Raw genomic sequence first — 20,720 nt, 5'->3', positions numbered from 1 at the left:
TGATATATATATATATATATATTTATGATAATCAAAATTATTGTACAAGGAAATTAGTTTCCACGCTTATTAATCAAAGAAGAAGATGAACAGAAGGATGCACCGAAGGTAATGAAAAATGTATATATGGTTTTTCTTTTTCATTAAATTTTGAAATAGTTAATAAATCATAAAAGTATATGGCTATAGACTTCAAAACTTAGATTTAAAGAATAAAAATAGAAAAGTGATGAATTATTCTATGTGAAATTTACTTGTATTTTTGTTTTTTTATTTCAAATAAAAAATTATTACTGTTCAACCAATTGTATTTTCAATAAAATATACTATTATTTTGTAAAATATTATAAAAAAATATTATTTAAATAAAAATTTAAATTAATATTTCATTTAAATTAATTTTAAACCATGAACAAAAAATAATACGCTAATTCATATATTATTATGAAATGATACACTGTGTGGAAGACTTATGCACTTTTTAAATTTATAAAACGATAATTAATTGTGCACTAAAAATCTATGATCACTATTTTGTACATTTATTCTCAATGAATACACAATCGTTTTATAATTCAAATTTTTACTATTTATTAAAAAAAAATTCTCCAAAAATATCAAAACAAATTTTATTTTTTATTATATTAAAAAAAAATTACATTAAAAATATTATATCAATATAAATTTCTAAAAAAATTTATTGAATGTGGATTTCTAACGTCTATTTTGTTTTTCTTTTTGCTATTAGCTCTCTCTCTCTCTCTCTATATATATATATATAATTACATTCAAATAATTTGTCATGTAAAATTATTTATTATAAGATATATATATATAAAATTAAACACCGACGTACATTTACCAAATAAAATAAAAAATGATTTAAAAAAAAAAAATGCTTTTGACATGCTTCCAAACCCCACTAGCTAGTTTGAAGTTTCCAACAAGTTACTCAAGACATCCATAGGAAAAAAAAAAAAAAAGAGTTATTGATACATTCACTTGAATGCAATGAAGACCTATTTGAACTCTCCATCATGAGATCCCCAAAAGTAGAACAAAGTCAAACAACCACACATACATTATATTTCCTCTTCAATTCATTATTATTACAAAAACAAGAATCCTCTAATTTATATAAAGTAAAGCCACATGATGGTGTAACTGTAATCCTACACTACAACACCTTTTAATTTCCATGTACAAATCTCACTCACTTCAAATTCCTTTCATTTCATTCATGTCGATTCGCTTTCACGTTATTCTCGCCGTCTTCTTCTTCTCCGCCATTCTTTTCTGCACCACCCCCACAATCCTCTCCGTTCATTTGCAAAGTCTTGGCTCCTCCATCAAGGGCCATGATCATCGATATGTTGGAAGAGATGGAAACCATTCTCCATTTGATCCAGAGAAGAGAAGAGTTCCCACGGGATCCAACCCTCTCCACAATTTATGAGTGCAATGCAATGTGTTCTTCCACTATTTGCTGCCATTTTTGTACCTTCTCCTAGCTTGTAGATTAAGGTTTATTAGTTACTAAAGTGAAGTTCATACAACTCTTGTTGTTTTTATAGAAAGTGGGATAGATAGCTATTGAATTGAGTAATGATCCATTGGTTTGCATTTTTGAGTGAAAAATTAAATGCTGTTGTTTCGTATATATGCTCAATTTCTAACATCATCTTTTTGTTCTTCATTTTGTTGCATAGTTAAAAGAAGATGTACTTTAATTATTCTATATTTATCTTTTTCCTTTTTTTCCTTAAAAAAAAAAAAAACTTGCTCATTGGTTCAATTTCTTCTAAAGAAACTAGACTAAAATGTTAAGAATTTATAGTCAAGCATAGTTTAAAATGCCTAAGCCCTTCGGGAGATATTTCTACAAGCATCGTGGAATTCTCGTAGATTTCATTGCGGTCTCGTGGAGTTTTCCGGTTGCATTAGTATTAGGATATTTTTTTTTTTTTAAAAAAATGCTATGAAAATAAAAAATCAAAGTTAGAATACAAAATAGAACTCCAAATAAACAAATCCTAGTTTTTTTTCCCTACTTATTCTATATTAAATTTTTTCCCAAAAAAAAATAAATAAGAAAGAAGAAAAAATATATATATACATATATAGTAGAGTAGGGTTTGAGTCTCTATCTCGCACATTTTAGATATATAAAAAAATATATATATATGAAGGTGTTTAATGTAGTAATTGAGTTATAAGTTGATGAAGGGACCCAATATTTTTAATGTGCGGAATAAATACACATAACTTCACATCACACAACTACCTACCCTACCCTACCCTACCCTACAACTTCCATATTTCATAATTCATAATACCTTCCAACAATTAATATAATAGTAAATCATGTGTTTCTGTATTTCTGTATTATATATATATATATATATATTTATATATGGCGGTTTTTGATCCAGCCTTGAATGAGTTCTCTTTATTGTAAATATATGTTTTAAATGTTTATAAATAAGTTGCATGCTCAATCTTACATCATCATATATTATTCTAACAATATAATTAATTTTTTTCACAATGAATATTACATATATTATCAAACAATAAGATGAATATTTTATAAACAAAACACGCATGAAATTTTGTCTGACGTTAATATTTGTATTGATGCAATTTTTTAACAATAAAAAATAAAATTCGAAAATAGAAATTATTAATAAAAAATAAAATGTCTGAGATTTAAAAATCCCTAAACACCTTACGATACATAAGTAAAATAGGAAAAATAACTACTACAGACTGAAAAAGTAAATGGTGATCCCCAAAATTAATTCCAGTGAATTTTATGTCGATTGAAGATGGTTTCTTTAGGCCATGAGCAGACCTATTTAAAACCTATGTTAACCGCCATAACTAGGTCGTGCCTTCATATCCACTTGCCGGTTGTAACTTCTTCTAACCGCCTTAGAACTGCTTCTCACCCGACCTGCATATCTTACTGCTACGTCCTTTCTTGCCCATCTTCCACTCGTCCGATCCGCTCGCCGATTGTAACTTCTCTCAAACGCCTTAGAACTGCTTTTCGTCCGACCGGCACACCTGCTGCTACGTCTCCCCCTATCCGCTTTCCACTTGTCCGACCTCCGTGTCCGCCATCTCATCTTTATCCCGACCTTATCTTGTCCGACCTCCGTGTCTGCCGTCTCATCTTTCTTCGCCCGACCTTATCTTGTCCGACCTCCGCGTCTGCCCTCTCATCTTTCTCCGCCCGACCTTATCTTGTCCGACCTCCATGTCTGCCGTCTCATCTTTCTTCGCCCGACTTTATCTCGTCCGACCTCCGTGTCTGCCATCTCAACTTTCTTCGCCCGACCCTATCTTGTCCGACCTGTATGTCACCCGACCTGAGTACATATTGTTTTCCCTTCTTCGTCTGACTTCCTTTTGCCCGACCTGTATGTCACCCGACCTGAATAAATATTGTTTTCCTTTCTTCATCCGACTTCCTTTTGCCCGACCTGTATGTCACCCGACCTGAGTACATATTGTTTTCTCTTCTTCATCTGACTTCCTTTTGCCCGACCTGTATGTCACCCGACCTGAGTACATATTATTTTTCCTTCTTCATTCGACTTCCTTTTTCCCGACATGTATGTCACCCGACCTGTTAATCACAATTTTCTCCCGATGAAACCTTTCTTTTAATAGTGTTTAAACTTATATTTGGACCCTTTTTAAAGGCCCTACTACTATTAACAGGCCCATTAGACTCTACACCAATTTTTAGTCCAATTTAACAGGCCCATTAGACTCTACACCAATTCTTAGCGCAATTTAACAGGCCCATCTTCGAAAACCCTATACATTGGTTTTTTCTTGTTCAACTACGTGCCTCCTCCCGCCCGACTCCTAAGCTTCACTTCTCGGACTGCGCGAGATGTGACGTTTAGGGTTTTGTAACACAGCGCTATCATTACATTGTTTTATGTCACATCACAGGGTTTATGTAAAACCCTTTTCTTACTCGTCCATACTCACGCACTCAAAATCCTGAAACCCTCGTTTCTCTTCCCAGAGATCATCTTCCAAAAACCCTCTGCTCCTTCGCTCTCTGCATACTCCTCCCGAATGGCCAACCAATATGTCCCTGCTCTTCCTTTCGACGGGACTGACCCATCGGTGCCTTTCGTGGCTTCGAGAGTCCTTACCTCTACCATTCGCCCTTATTGCACGACAAATGAAGATGCCGACCGAATGAAATCCGTTATCTCTCAGGTTTCCCCAATAATCATCAATGATGCTACGTTCAAACCGGAACGTCTCCTGGATAACATCAGAACTCACCTTACCGATCCAAAAGATGCCTATCGCAAATGGCACGCGAGACTGCTCCCCCATTTTGAGGAACAATGGAGGAGGCAAGGTATTGACAAAGCCATCCTTCTCTTGACTCAACCTCTCCATCTCCACGACAAAGCCCTGCTGGCGATGGCGGCCTTTTGGCACTCTCAAATGGGTGTCTTCTTTCTCCATTCTGGCCCTATTGGCCCGACCCTGATGGACGTGGCCATCATTGCCCATTTGCCTATAGTGGGTGATGATCTTGTTCTGGTTTCTTTTGAGGATCGGGAGCCTTCACCCGACCATGCTGGTTGGGCCCTTGCTAAACTCCCTGAAAAAGAAAGGAGTTGGACTGGCTTTGTTACCAGATTCTTGGGTGAAGAGGGCACCCCTGTATCTGATCTGGAACACACAACGTTCCTCCTTTTTTGGCTGTGCAGGTACAGTTTTTGTTCCTTATGTTTTTACGTGAATTTCAAGCTGGGTATTTAGTTTGGTTTTTTCTTTCTTTACAGATATATCATTCTTTCCCCCTCCAAACTCGTCCTTTCTTCCCAGGTTGATCTGGTCATTTACCTAGCCAGCGACCAATTTTTCTCGTTAGGAACTCTATTTTTGGCCAACCTGTTTGAGGGGTTAGCCCGGGTGAGCACCCGCCTGACCGATACCAAGAAGGCGGACACAACCGCTTCGGGACCATTTTGGTTTCTGGAGTTGTGGCTTCACCTCTACTTCCCGACCGTCTTTTTTGGCCGACTTCCTATTACCCCGAACCCAAAAAGGTCGATTGGCCTTGCCTTAGCCAAACTAACCCCCAGTTCTTCTAATCTTCATCCATCCGACCCTGTCATCACCCATATTTTGACCGAAGACCGTAACAATTCTCGCTTTTACATATATGAAACCCTCATACAGTATGATACCGAACTTTTTTGGCTTTTCTCTGACGCACTACATCCCCGACCTTATCCTGATCCTCTTCCCCATCCGACTTATCCCTTCTCCTAGGATTCTGCCATGAAACCCCGATCTCTATTTTCCGGTAAGAGGTCGGAAAAGAAACATCATAGATCATTTTATACCTTTAATTATCAGCCCCAATTCTTGGCCCGACAATTTGGTTGTTGTCAGGGTCTTCCGGGACCACTAGCCCGACCTCACCTTATACCTCAGAGACCAGAAGGCCTGGTGATCCCTGAGCTCATCCCGACCTACCTTTCTCAACTCACAGACTACATTACCTCCAACTCTTACTTGCCATTCCACCGTAAACCTTCGTCGGCTGAAGCCTTCCCGGCCTGGTGGTCGGCCACTTGGTCCCTAATTGCTCCTTCAACCGACCAATTGGTTAGGAAACTTGTCCCGCCCCCAACCTTGCCGCTAGGTTCCCCTCGATTGACTGCTGCTCCGAGAAGGAAAAGACAGGCCCCCGCCGCAGGTGGTTCCGGAACGAAAAAGAAGAAGCAGAAAGCCGCCCCTGTCATCGATAGACGGGCCATCGAGGAGTACCTAGCGTCTCTGCCAGTGGATACAAGTGGGCTGCCAAAATACTTGAGTAAACAATTTTGTAAGTTCTTACCTTTTCCTGTCTTCCTTTCTGTATATGTCCTTTTAACTTCAATGGTTCCCATTCCAGAGGATTCTTCATTGCCACCGATCACAGCCCTGACCGCCTTTCAACCGGCCGAGACTCAGCTGACCATCACTTCAAATCCCGCTCAGCCAGCCGCAGTTCAACCAATTGACCCTCAACCGACCGCGGCTCAACCGACTATTACTCTGATTTCCTCTCAATCAGCCGCGGTCCCAACCGCAAACCAACCGACCTCTACTCCATCCGCGGAGTTGCCAGTGACCTGTCGGGGAGAGGACCCGACGGTGAGGTAGTTATCAACTTCTACCCGACCGCCATCCAACCGACTGCCGCAACACCGACCCTGGCTGAGCAACCGACCGTCCAAGATCCGCCTGCCGAGGTAGGTTATTTCCTTAAACCCTTCCAAAGAAAATACTTCTTAATTTTTACTAACGTTGACTCTCCTTTCTATAGAACCATCCCAGTGCTCCACCAGCCATCCCTCAACCGCCTCTTCTTCCTGCAGAAGAGGAGTTGCCAATGATCCGTCGGCCAGAGGAACCGTCGCGGAGGCAAACCACTCCTCCGATTTTGCCTTCGCCTGCTCCGCAACCATCACAGGTAGCTGTTAAGATATTTCCATATGATTCTTTTATAAATCTCTGACTTATGTATTATTTCAACTAGGAACCTGATGCGGTCGCGGCACTGCCCGACCAACTTGTCGCCTTCCCCGACCAAGTCGCGGAACTACCTGACCCAGTCGAGGCACTACCCGACCCCGCTGCTGTATTGCCTTTGCAGCCAGCCGCTCAGCCCGTGGGTGAGGTTCCTCTTGTCGCTCCTCAACCAGTCCAACCGATCCCGCCGCCTCACGACATAGAGGAGATTTCTTCCTCGAAGTCGCGCGAAGCTTCAGTCAATTTTGCCCCAAGGGGTTCGGTTAGTATTATTTCTCCTCTGCTTTCTGACTTTCATCCCGTTCCGTAGTTTAATTTTCTCCTTTGAGGGCATGGTGTTGGCCGTCGCCCACCGTCTGCAACCGGGAGACGAGTCGGTTGCTGGCCTGACGACTCGTTATGGTGCCCCCAAGACGTTTGGCTCATGGCCCCTTCTGAAGCCACGGCCGCTCTAGATCAGGTAAACTCCATCTTTATATTGTAATGAGTTCACCACGTTTTTCCATACTTAACATTTTCCTTTTGTCTCAGGCTACCCAAGAGATGAATGTTTTGGCCCAAGTGAACCTTCCGACTCCAGCCAGATCTATCATAGAGCGCTGCGCCGACCTGTCTTTTACCGACCTGAGTTTAGCCGACCTCGAAGCTGTAGTTCAGGTCGCAATAGAGTTGCTGGTACAGCCCACACTGGAGTCGGAAGCTCCCCCCATCCTCGATCGGATGATGGCAAGGATCACCAAACTTCGAGTCGAGCTACCTCTAATCCGACCTCCATCGTCCGAGGTCACGTCATCTCAACCAACCGCTGATCCAGCCAGTCTTGAGACAACCTTGAAGAAGGTCGATCAAGACCTTAATCTTGCCAAGGCTACGCTGGACGAACTCCGACAAATGCGACACACGTTGGCGGCTGAGATCTCCCAAAAGACGGAAGAGCTCAGACGCCTCCAAGAACAGTTGGAGTCCCTGGATGACAGCATTCAGGAAGGGAGTCGCCTGGTGGAGGCACACTGCCAGACCCAGATGAGTCTCTGCGACTCCAAACAGCCATACGAATGAGACTCGTCCGGGGACACCAGGAGGCTTATCAGCGTCGGCGGGCCACACGGTCGGAATTGAAGTGGACCGACCTCCGAACCGCCCTTAGGGCCCTGCTTTCTTTGCAATCCTGATGTAATATGTATATAACTCCGAGACTTTGTCTATACATGCATCCTACTTTTCAGAACACAGATCCTTGTTCTTTGCACTTTTACTAAGTCAGGAGTTGAACACCACAGGATTAAACACCATAGCGCCTATATATACTCCATTTTTTCTTGCTGCAAACATCATCAACTTCCACCATATCACACCTAAAAATGGTTTCTCCTTGCATTCGCGTTCCTGATTCCAACTGGGAAGGTGCTTTGCAACCATTCCTTGTGGAAAAACACCCCATAGGTCATCATGTTGACGACATGATACACGTGCTCAAAAAACTGGATTCTAAATTTAAATTTTCTAGTAGAGGCAGAAGAACCATACATCGCACAATCCGTTTAATGGAATGCATATCCACCAGTTATGAACCCTTTACTGATATATTTACCCGTGTTTCTGATCTCGACCACCATCTAGATATGATAGACCACTATGTCTCAGCCATTTTCCCAGACCTTAGCTGGAACAACATTTTCCACCAACAAAGATCAACATTCTCCAAACTGCGTGTTCTTGCTGAACGAGAAAGCCAATCTCTACAGGACATGAAAGTTCACACCGAACAAGACCTTCAAGAAATGCAAGATCAGTGGGATCGCTATCGTCTTGATTTGGACGACCTCCTGGATGAAGAACCCGAACTGGTTTCTGTGAGTTGGGATGAAACCTCTGAACCAGAAAATGATCACCCTTGTGTTACCCTTTCGGATGATGACTAAAGAACCCTGCCCTATAGGTTCGAACCCTTTGAACGGGTTCCCAGATTTTGTAATAAGAATTAATGACAATATTCTAAAAAGGCAGGGTAATACCTTTTCAGATACTTAGCATTAATATTTTCATGTACTAGCTTTCCCTCTTGATTTATAATAATGAAAGCTCCATTTCCAATTACTCTATGAATGATAAAAGGCCCATCCCAATTGGGGGACCATTTCCCTAATTGGTCCACCTTCTTATACGTAGGCAGAATTGTTTTCCAGACCAAATCTCCTTCTGAAAAGACCTTTGGGGACACTTTTTTTCCATAATATTTTTCTCTAATTTCACTCCGTCTAATCACTTGATCCAGAGCATTTAACCAATCTGTGTCCACCTCCTCAAGTTATTGCCATATCCTTTGTGCATGCGCCTCATCAATAATTGCTTTTGTATTAACCACCCTAGGTGAAGACACAACAAATTCTGCTGGCAGAACAGCATCTTGCCCGAACGTTAATTGGTATGGGGAGAATCCAGTAGAAGTACTTCTACTGTTTCGGTGGGCCCATAATGCTTGTTGTAGCAATGTGTGCCATTTACTTGGATTTCCTTCTACCATTTTCCGGATAATGCCGATGACAATTTTATTTGCCGCTTCGGCCAACCCATTAGCCTGTGGGTAATAAGGTGAAGAATGATGCAATTTGATGTTAAATTCGGCCAAAAATTCAACAAATTTCTCCCCGGTAAACATCAAAGCCTTATCGGTCATAAGGGTATGAGGAATCCCAAATCGATAAATAATGGGATTGAGTACGAACTCAATCACTTCTTTTTGCGTTGCATTCTTCAAAGGGACTGCCTCCACCCATTTGGTAAAGTAATCAGTTGCTACCAAAATGAACGAATGTTGCTTTGATGATGCCGGATGAATCTTTCCATTCTTTTTGGTTACCGGAACAATATTGGCTAACCATTCTGCATACCGACAGGGTCGAATGAACCCTACTTTCAGCAATTTCTCAATTTCTTCTTTGATCTGTGGCAGAAATTCTGGATTAACTCTTCTTGGTGGTTACTTATATGGCCTGAACCCCTTCTTAATAGGCAACCTATGTTCTATTAAATCGCGCGCCAGTCCGGGCATCTCAGAATAATCCCATGCTAGACACTCCATATGGTCCCGAATTACCGTTACCATTTGCTCCTATTGGTTTTTAGACAATAAACCACTTACCCTGACCATCTTGGGTATCTGCTCGGTTCCTACATTGTATTCAATGAGAGGATCCTGAGTTGACAATGAGGGTTCTGTCTTTCCTAAGAGATCAGGCCAGCGAAAACCTTCTCCCTCATCAACATTATTGTTGGAACCTTCCCTATTATGTAATCTAACTATTAATTGGTTTAAATAAAACTGCCTAATTAGCTCGTCACATTTACTTATTTCTTCCATAATTAAACTTTAAAAATGTAAAGTTTTTTGGCTAACAACAGAGCCATAAGACAGAAGAATGTTTCTAATGAAACACATAACCCTGCACAGTGAACTTACAGCCCTTCCAGGGATATTCATCTACCACAGCTGTCTGTGAAATCAGAGGTACGTACTCTGAATACAGTACCGACTCTTCCACAACTTCTGTGGAGCCGAACGGATTAGTGCTGGCATCCATTCTGAATACCTGATCTCCTTCCCAAAACATGATCTGCTGATGGAGAGAAAAAGGCACGCATTTGGAAGCATAAATTCAATCTCGCCCCAACAAGACCGAATAAGTGGTGTTGGCATCTACCACGAAGAATACTGTTGAAATCACCTTCGGTCCAACTTCAATGGGAGCCACCATCATCCCTTCTGGTTTCGTTGGTTGCCCTGTGAAGCTTGTCATCTCGATATCTACTGGAGACAGATCACCAACTTCTTTGCCCAACTTCTTCAGAGTTTTGAGAGGCATGACGTTGAAGACGGCCCCATTATCAATTAAAACCTTGCTAATCGGTTTACCACAGATGTGAGCGTTAACATATAATGGTTTCAAGTGTGGGATTGCTCCTTCTGGTATAGGCGGAAAAACCATAGGCGGGGGACTGCCGTGTGTGCGTCCAGGACTGCCAGCCATTGCCGCCCACTCTGGTTCTTCTTCTTCCAGTCTTGCCCAGATGGGTTCATCTTCCTCCTCGAACCACCGCATACCAGTCATCCTGACCTCGAACCCGGTTTTATCGGTCTTCACTATCTTGCTGCGTTTGTTTCTTCTGGAGCAAATGTTCCGAAGACTATCTCAGGGACCTCATCTTCGGCAGATTCTATTTTGGGATCGATATTGATCCGTCTATAGAACTGACACCGAAAGCACCTAGCCTTCTTGATAGGCCTTTCAATCTCCCTGTGCGCCTGTAGTCGGTCGCTTGAGCTTTTCCTTTTGGGTGACATCTCTTGCTTCTTCTTCCCCTTGTCTGCTCGCTTTCCGTGCCGAACTGCATACCTGCGCTTAGCATTACGGATTTGTGTACAATTCATATCTGGAAATCGGGGATCGATATCTATTGACAGAGGCTTTCTGTTCCGACTTCATTTGTCATGGACTGGTTGTGGCTTGCGCATTGGTCGATCCCGCACTACCGTTTTATCTTTCAACTCCACTTCAAAGGAACCATCTTTTTAATCCCATTTCTCTGCCACTCTGGTTTCGCAAACCTTAAACTTGTCGTCCTGATCAAGCTCCCGCTCATTTGGCTTACGCTCCTTTCGCCTAGTATCTCCTTCGTCATCTCTTTGCGTGTCTTGTGAAGTACGCACAGAGATTACAACAGTAGTTAACTTTGGGAAAGGCTGTTGCACTACTCCCATTGTCACGTACTTGAACCTCCCTACTTTGATAGCCTTCTGTATTTCCTTTCGGAAATGCGTACATTGATTAGTGTAATGCGTAAAAGAATTATGCCCCTTACAGTATGGCTTTCCTTTTATCTCCTCTTTCGTTCCTTACCGTTGTCCTTTAGGGATGCAAATTTGCCCATCCGCTAGCAGAATATCAAAGATTTCATCTGCTTTATACGCATGAAAGGTCGATTGTTCCCGCTCTTCTACTCCTGGAAGTGGCTTCAATTTGGAACACACATAAGGCTTACCGTTTACAATTTCAGCCGCCATTTCTTCAATGTTACTTCCCTGCTCATCATCTGGCGCCTACATTTCTGTATCGACACTGGCCATTTGTTGGACCCTGTTCCGCCGGAAATTGTGATCTTTTTCTCTAAAAAGAGATTCTAACCTTCCTGCTTTGGAAGCCAAACTGGCCAGATCTCGAACATCGTGGGCTGTCAACACCTCCCGTAGTCTGGTATGTATATTCCTGACCACTAAATTGGTCATCTTGCTTTCCTCAATGATTGTCGGGCAACCTCCCTTCATTAGACATATCCGCTCTATAAATTGATAGGCGGTCTCTTCCGGAATTTGCCGGATCTCCAAGAGATCTGTGAGTGAGACCGTCGGGAGAGGATTAAAGAACCTTGCATGAAAAGCTGCTTCCAAACCTTCCCAAGTTTGCAACTGTCCTGGCGGAAGATTGGCAAACCAGGAAAAACGGTTCTTGTGAGCGATAATCCAAACAACTGTAATTTTTTAAAAGGATTATTGCCCACTTCCCCCAGTTGAGCCGTGAAACGCCCCACGTGCTCAATGGTTGAGGCTCCATCTTCTCCCGAGAAAGAATAAAAATCCGGTGCCCTATAATTTCTTGGGAGAGGATGCTAATTGATGATTCTCTCTGGAAATGGCCTTGGATATGCCGGCATGTTCACCGTTTGAGGATTCATTCCGAAATACACCCTCAAGACTTGAGCAATGTCTTCTTGATCCACTCTGGGTGCAATAGGGTCGAACACAGGAATGGGATTATGAGCCCGACCTCCCAATCTTTTTTCTATGGGGACGGTTGGCTCGGCTCTGACACCCAGTGGAAAATTATTTAGGTATGTTAGAGAAGTCTTTCCCCTGTCAACCCTAGTAGTGGCACTTGGAAGAGTTCTATCTACATATGAAGGCCCCACGAAATTTGCTTGTAATCTGGACGGTGACATCTCTGGCGGTGAATGGGTGGGTTGTAGAGTAACCCTTGATAAAGCTTGATCTAGCATATTTTGCATAAGGTTTAGTTGCTCACGCAACATGAGGGTTTGTTGCTCACGCAACATGTTTTGCATAGCCAGAGTTTGCTGATTGTTCAAGTGTTGAACATAAGATACCCAATCGGCGGGTGCTTGGGGGACTTCCCCTGCATTTCGCATGGCAGGTGCTGAAATAGTTTCCCCCACCGGTGTTGAAGATACTTGGGGCTGTGAACCCGCCATATGGATCCTTCTGATGAGTCGGCCAGACCTCAGTCATATAAAATTCTCTCTTGACGTAGGATAAGCAATCTTGCCTTTCTTTCACTATGGTCGCCAATTGTTGATGCAATTTTTCAATAATAAAAAGTAAAATCCAAAAATAGAAATTATCTTCGAATTTGATAAAAAATAAATGCCTCAGATTTAAGAATCCCTAAGCACCGTATGATATATAAGTAAAATAGGAAAAATAACTACTATAAACTGAAAAAGTAAATGGTGATCCCCAAAAGAAATTCCAGTGAATTTGATGTCAATTGAAGATGGTTTCTTTAGGCCATGAGCAGACCTATTTAAAACCTATGTCAACCGCCATAACTAGGTCGTGCCTTCATATCCGCTCTCCGGTTGTAACTTATTCTAACTGCATTAGAACTGTTTCTTACCGGACCTGCATATCTTACTGCTACGTCTCTTCTTGCCCATATTCCACTCGTCCGATCCGCTCGCCGGTTGTAACTTCTCTCAACCGCCTTAGAACTATTTTTTGTCTGACCGGCACACCTGCTGCTACGTCTCCCCCTATCCGCTTTCCACTTGTCCGACCTCCGTGTCCGCCATCTCATCTTTATCCGCCCGACCTTATCTTGTCCAACCTCTGTGTCTGCCATCTCATCTTTCTTCGCCCGACCTTATCTCGTCCGACCTCCGTGTTTGCCAACTCATCTTTCTTCGCCCGACCTTATCTTGTCCGACTTCCGCGTCTGCCCTCTCATCTTTCTCCGCCCGACCTTATCTTGTCCGACCTCCGTGTCTGCCGTCTCATCTTTCTTCGCCCGACCTTATCTTGTCCGACCTCCGTGTCTGCCATCTCATCTTTCTTCGCCCGACCCTATCTTGTCCAACCTGTATGTCACCCGACCTGAGTACATATTGTTTTCCCTTCTTCGTCCGACTTCCTTTTGCCCGACCTGTATGTCAGACGACCTGAGTACATATTGTTTTCCCTTCTTCATCCGACTTCCTTTTGCCCAACCTGTATGTCACCCGACCTGAGTACATATTGTTCTCTTCTTCATCCGACTTCCTTTTGCCCGACCTGTATGTCACCCGACCTGAGTACAAATTTTTTTCCCTTCTTCATCCGACTTTCCCGACCTGTATGTCACCCGACCTCTTAATCACAATTTTATCCCGAGGAAACCTTTCTCTTAATAGCGTTTGGACTTATATTTGGACCCTTTTTAAAGGTCTTACTACTATTAATAGCCCCATTAGACTCTACACCAATTCTTAGCCCAATTTAATAGGCCCATCCTCGAAAACCCTATAAATTGGTTTTTCTTGCTCAACAATTTGTATTTTCATATCATAATTCAGGAAATAGTAATGATAATACACTATCAAAAAAGGTCTTTTTGTAACAGTCAAATATTCGAAACTAAAACCCATTTTTCGTGCAAAATAGCTTTTTGTGTTGACTTTGTTATGGATTTTGACCGCTACGAAAAATCGAGGTATAAAAAGTGTGTTGCAACAAAATCCGTAACAAATATTTAGTGGTCAACTCTCAAAATAAGCACGTGTTAATTATATTTGTTACGTTTTTTGGTATGTAACAAAAACATCAATCATGTTTTTGAATCGACAAATATCCGACACAAATAATGCGAAACAAAAGTTGAATAATGTCAGAAAAATATTTGTTACGACATATGTCCGAATCAACAAATGCGTTAAAAATGTCTAAATTTGTCAGAAAACTTCTTGTTACAAGATTTGTCCGTAACAACAATACATTACAAAAGGACTGCCCCCTAACAAATAAGTTGTTTGTTACAAAATTAGTCCGCAACAAAAAGTCATGACAAAAGTCAAGCAACCATACATTACCATTTGTACCGGCCACTGTCCGTAACTAAAAATATGCTACCAAGAACGTCCCTGTGTGGCATAGTAGTTTTGTCGCCATAAATAAATTATATTTGTCTGTATTATTAATCTGTGAGACAAATAATTTAAAACTTAATCTTATCATAATTTTTTCCAAATCCATAGTAATACTACACATGGTCATCAATACAACGATGTTCATAGTCCAAACAAAAATAAAATATTAGTCGTCAACGGTGCTAACAAAACATCCCAAGAAAACACCAATCCGTACACCAACATAACAACCCACTAAATAACAATACGCAAAACCAAAAAGTAATACGTAAATAGATAAATCTGATATCATATGTAAGTACGATCTTAAGGGCAACTCATAAATACAACTATGAATGACCCAGCTCGTCGAGTGCAGAATCATGGAGTATGCAATCACGGGCGACGAACCAACTGCAATGTGTTTTTAATAATATATAAGCATTTAATACAAAAATTGAAGAAATTTAATTTCCAAAGGAATAAAGTAAATAAAAAAATGCGTACATCCTGGTAAATCTACTCGATATTATCTCCGTCGAATACATCATCGAGAATTTTTGCTCCAGCATTAGTTGGAAGGATAAGTGCGATCTCCGGGACTATTACAGCTGTAACATACACCTTAACAATGACTAGGGTATCACCTATATAAATAGTTTAAACGAGCGCTAGTTACGAGGAAGGTCTGCCTCTGTAGACATTATGGATAAATATAATAAAATAAAACTTACACTTTAGCTTGATCAAGGGACCCTATCTTAAATACAAGTATAGTAACAAATAAACTCGAAAAGCACTAATGAAATAGGCTGACCCCTGAATATGCTACTCTGCAACACATTAATCAAAATGAATGATAAAAAAATGCTTCACTTGCTACAACAATGTTGTATCTCAAAAAGCATCAGTGCAATTTGATATCTTCATTTTGCTTCACACATAGTCAAACAAATGGAAAACCTCGATTGTTATATAATACCATTAAACAGATCCTTTAGATTATCAACATCATTCAGAGCTAAAAGCTATTAAGAAATTCATCATCAGCAATAGAAATAATCTTCATGTTGTTCCCAAGGATAAATTATCCGACCAAAGGAATAATGATTTGAAAATGATAAAATCACGAAACACGCTTCCATAAGTGTGGACATGACTCCCACATTCTATTCAATACTGATGAGAATCTCTGATTTATTAGAACTTCACAATAAAGTGCAAACCTACTAGTAAATAACAATTATATTAAACATCGACTAAAATTGAATCCAAGCTTAATTAACAAGTTCTACACCTAAACAACTAAATAAACACAAAACTAACTTAGATTTAGAACCATACCAATCTAAGTTAATTAAAGGAGCAGCCCATCTTAGCCAAGGAAATCCAAGAAACAGAACAACACAAATTATCTTACTGCAACAACAAGGTTAAGGAACTAGACATAAATTAAACAACGTAAACCAATCTAATCTAACCTACAACAATCAAGACATATACAAGCAAACAATCAAGAAGAAAACTTATATATTATCAACATCCAAAGCCAAGAAAAACTTCCCTGATTGCAGAATTTTTCGTGGTGCAGAATTTTAGAGGGGACTGAGGGTTGGGGTTGATCTACTAATCCTCATACTTGCATATTTTTTTGCCTTTGAACGATTGTGGTTGACACTGAGGAGGAGCTACAATTAACAAAGAGAAAAAAAATCAGCCATAAGGCTATTTAACAGAGAGAAAAAAAATCAGTACATGGGTAGAGCTAAAGCTAATTCCAACATCAACCAAAGTAAGACACATGTCATTTGTTAGGGCTAGCACAGTCTACTCTTAATTGCCAATATATAGTTCAAGGCATATCAAAAAGATGAATTTATCAAGCATTGCAAATTTTCAGCCGCTTTAACTGAGATGCAGCTCCTATCACATTAATGTCATCTAAACTGAAATTCAAGAATACAAAGAAAACATACAACATAGACAAAAAAATATTACATTGATGTACCTTTGAAAATAATGGTAAAGCATCTAAGGCATTTTTATCAAGATTCGTCTCTTTCTGGAATTATCAAGGGCCAAGACTCCATTAGTAATTTTCTTTTGTTTGAAGCAGAAGTATCAAGAGTACTTTATCAGAGTGAATCATGGGGGACATAGAAAGTCTTTTCCCCATTATTTACATTCAACACTCACCAGTTTCTTTTGGGAACTTCCGAAGAGCCTGAGATAAGCCAAAAAAAAGTTGTTCATTGCTCATCAACTTATCCTCCAATTAACTTTCACCAAGGATCAATGCAACCATTATTGTATATCAACAAAAAATTTAAAACTAAACTGATAAGACGAACAACTGTGCCAGAGCATATTATCTAATTCAACTATATTTAGCTAGTGACGGTAGAAACTAAAGCATACTCAAGTACAGAAAATCCTAACATAATTACAAATGCATTTGACAACTAACAATAGAAACTTAACTATTTAAAACATCAAATCATTCATAAGAGCAATTCTCCGGGGTGTAGTACAATTTTATTGCCATTTATGGTTTCAATGTCTTTAAGTGGCTATAAAAGATTCGCCTGCAATAATCTAGTCCCGCAGTGATTTATTAATATAAGATATATTATTTGAAAAAACATGGTATCATATTATAATATTAGCAAGGATAAATACTTCCATTTAGAAGTAGTGAAGACTTCAAGGTGAGGCATGGTGAGATCGGCATAACTCCAATGAATCTTTTATTCCATACATTTACATACACGAATCAATCGCAAAAAATTATAATGCAAGTATATGTTACTTACAGGACCAACTACATTTCTGCAGTGTTTAATGTTATTCTCCTATAAGTGACTCAAATGTTAATGTTTAGATTGTCATACACAATCCTCATCTCAGAGTTTTCTCCACAAATATCTCACATCACACAACCATATAAGTGTGATTGGATCTTGGAATTCAGCTCAACTAACAGAATTTTTTCAATTTCTAATTTTCACATATGACATATTTTTTGCACAAAATCAGAATAACCCATAGTAGCAACACAACATATAATTAAATAATTTTCAAAACAAGAGATGTAACTAGATATCAACAAAGCATTTGTTGCTACTCCAAGGAAGCAGAACACAAAAGGAAACAAAATCAAGAACACGGTAAGAACAACTTATCCTTCTTTCTTTCTCCGGAAAGCTCCTATCGGTGACAATGGTGTCTTCAGTTTTCATCTCCGACATCAATCAGCAACCACGAACGGAACAAGCGGACAACGGCTGCTCTAGAGAAGAAGAAAAATGAAACAAAGAAGAAGAAGTAAACGAAGAAAGAAAGGAAATGAGGAAGAAGAGGCGGAAGAAGAAAACAAAGAAGGTGAGGAATAAGGAGAAACAAGAAGAAATGGAAACAAACAAGAAAAAGTAAGAGGAAGAAGAAGGCGAGCGGCGGCTAGGGTTTGATGTTTATATCAGGTTTGGTTTTATTTTATTTTTATCTTTAATTTAACTTATTATATATTAATAGAAAAATAATCAATAACTAGAAGAAATTGAAGATATTTTAATTATTTCTATGAATTAATTTATAATTAGCAATGAAAATATAAAGCATAATAAATTAATTAGTTTCAGTTATAAAATTATATTTTGTAGTTAAATAATAAATTTGAAATAATTGTATATAATTATTTTTTATAATTATAATATTAAAGTTTTTTTTACCGATTGAATTTGCAAATATATATATATATATATTACAAGATCTTACCTTATATGTAATTGCTACTGATATATTATCGAAATAAATATTTTTTTTAATTTTAAAATAATTTTATATTGATTTTTTTATTTAAATAGAAAATTTTAATATTAACTTATTTGTTATGGCTTGAAATGCATAACAAATATGTATATGATAACATCTCGTCCAAAATGTGTAATTGTTACGAATAAATTACCGAAATAAATAATTTTTTTTAAAATTTTAAAATAATTCTATATAGATTTTATATATATACAGAAATTTTCAACATTTAGATATTTGTTACAGTCTGAATTGCGTAACAAATTTATATAGGACGACATCCCGTTGAAAATGTATTTATTACGGATAAATTATCGAAATAAATACAAAAAAAAGGTTAACCAACCATTAAACTTTTTGTTCCGATAAATTTCGTAACAAAAGCCACTTTTTGTAGCAGACTTATTTTGACGGACAAAATACTAGCTACAAAAAGTCAATTTTTTTGTAGTGATAACAGCAACAATTCTAACATAACCATAACTATATATTATTTGTTCCTTTTTTTTATTTGATTTTGTGTTGCTTTTATTTTTGGTTAAACGGTAGTGTAATGTAATGTTTGTAAGAAAAATCTATTATATAAAAAATAATGATTGTATAACAAAAAAAACTAAATTCTGAAAAAACAATCCAAATAAGTGTGTTTTTTAGGAGTCTGGTTTAGTTTAATTTAGTTTTTTTTTGTTTTTAATTAGTAATTGTTGGAAAAAATGGGTATTGCGAGAATAAATGTGAAACCGAGTCGAGGATGGATCCTCTTTCCGAAAATTAGATACGCCCCGGTAGTGCCTCCGGTGGCTGGCGTTCTAACCCAAAGATAAAACAGTTTCCGTCTCCAATGAGAGTGGCACCTCTAATCGTTGGAGCTCCGGTGAACAAAAACGAGAGAGGAACTGAACTGGAGAGGCTTCCGGAAAACTAGAAAAGATGAGAGAAGAAGAAGAGAATTGTCGGTGTTAGTGTTGGTGTTTAGAATGAAGGGGGGAGGCCCTTTATATAGGCGTCTCCACTCAGCCAAAATGGCAGGGGATCAATTACGATCATAATTACGACATTAATTATCGATGTAATTTATTCTAAATTCAAACCTTCTGTTTGAAGCAGTCGTAATTGATTATAATTACAAACTTTTCGTTTGTGACGATTGTAATTTATTTTAATTTCAAACCTTCCATTTGAAACGATTGTAATTTATTCTAATTTTAAGCCTTCCGTTTACGATTATAATAAATCTACCCAACGGATGATATTTTATCCAAATAATACTGCGACTTAGGCTATATACCCAGGTTTAATTTGGGGTTGCACAGTTTGGTTTGCAAAATAACAAAAATATTAACCAAATCCCATACACAATAAATAAATAATATTTATTTATTTTTTCCAAATTAATCTAATTAATTTGATACACCGGCCCGTCGCATTTTCACTCACGGGATAATCGATTGCAAAATAACTGATTATCCAACAATCTCCCACATTAGCGGAAATGCCCATAAAGGACAGAAACTCAGCTAAATCCCTATGAGACATTGATACATCAGAACATGTAATTTTTGGCTTTGAACCTTCCATAGTCAACATTACTGAGTGTACTGGTGGCCCAGTTGACGTGTCACTCTCTCAATCTCAACTTTGTTCTTACGTTTTGATCCATTTCGGCCATGGATCTCGTCTTTGAATTCATAAGTGTTTCATTTGAAGCGGTCTACACTTCACACTTATATAGGTAATCCTATATCAAGGTATCTAACTCACACCTTTAGGATCATTAAGAGTCATTGACTCAACGTCACCACTTTTGCACATTTATAACACTCATTACTTTTCAGAGAATTGTAATTGAGTGTTCGTGCCGGACTCTCACAACTTAGTTTTCCCATTGAACCAAGTTTTGGGATCTTCAAGTGATTTGGTTGGAATACCACTGTAATTGTCTCTATCTTGTGGATTTCAAATTCATTCACTTTAGCAGTTTGTTTGATCTCTCTGCAACCCTTTGGTTAGCGGATCCGCTAGGTTTTCTATTGATTTTACATATTCAATAGTCAAAACCCCACTGGTGATCAAATGCCTTACAATGTTATGTCTACGTCGGATATGTCAGGATTTACCGTTGTAAATTCCATTCTTAGCCCTTGCTATTGTAGCTTGGCTATCGTTGTAAC

General features: G+C 39.0%; 2 protein-coding genes and 1 long non-coding RNA gene across 3 annotated transcripts; 2 read left to right on the top strand and 1 right to left on the bottom strand.

The window, feature by feature from the left end:
* Positions 1-6,348: 6,348 nt before the first annotated feature.
* Positions 6,349-6,877, top strand: LOC127257713 (uncharacterized). The gene is made up of 2 exons (XM_051284179.1): positions 6,349-6,508; positions 6,575-6,877. The coding sequence occupies exons 1-2, from the start codon at positions 6,428-6,430 to the stop codon at positions 6,875-6,877; spliced, it is 384 nt and encodes a 127-aa protein (XP_051140136.1). The 5' UTR covers positions 6,349-6,427.
* A 56-nt stretch (positions 6,878-6,933) lies between these two features.
* Positions 6,934-7,754, top strand: LOC127257746 (uncharacterized). Its single transcript, XM_051284211.1, has 2 exons — positions 6,934-7,027; positions 7,099-7,754. The coding sequence occupies exons 1-2, from the start codon at positions 6,992-6,994 to the stop codon at positions 7,624-7,626; spliced, it is 564 nt and encodes a 187-aa protein (XP_051140168.1). The 5' UTR covers positions 6,934-6,991; the 3' UTR covers positions 7,627-7,754.
* A 7,092-nt stretch (positions 7,755-14,846) lies between these two features.
* On the bottom strand, positions 14,847-18,191 carry LOC127257663 (uncharacterized). Its single transcript, XR_007840048.1, has 4 exons — positions 16,936-18,191; positions 16,748-16,801; positions 15,247-16,427; positions 14,847-15,153 (listed from the first exon to the last, which is right to left on the bottom strand). It is a non-coding gene; the product is annotated as an uncharacterized LOC127257663 (long non-coding RNA).
* Between the last annotated feature and the right edge of the window lie 2,529 nt (positions 18,192-20,720).

The sequence above is a fragment of the Andrographis paniculata genome, unplaced genomic scaffold (genome assembly GCF_009805555.1).
Source record: "Andrographis paniculata isolate CXL003 unplaced genomic scaffold, ASM980555v1 Contig58END, whole genome shotgun sequence".
Classification (NCBI taxonomy): Eukaryota; Viridiplantae; Streptophyta; class Magnoliopsida; order Lamiales; family Acanthaceae; genus Andrographis; species Andrographis paniculata.
Note: the sequence above shows the minus strand (reverse complement) of the source record. Positions and strands in the feature narration are given on the sequence as shown.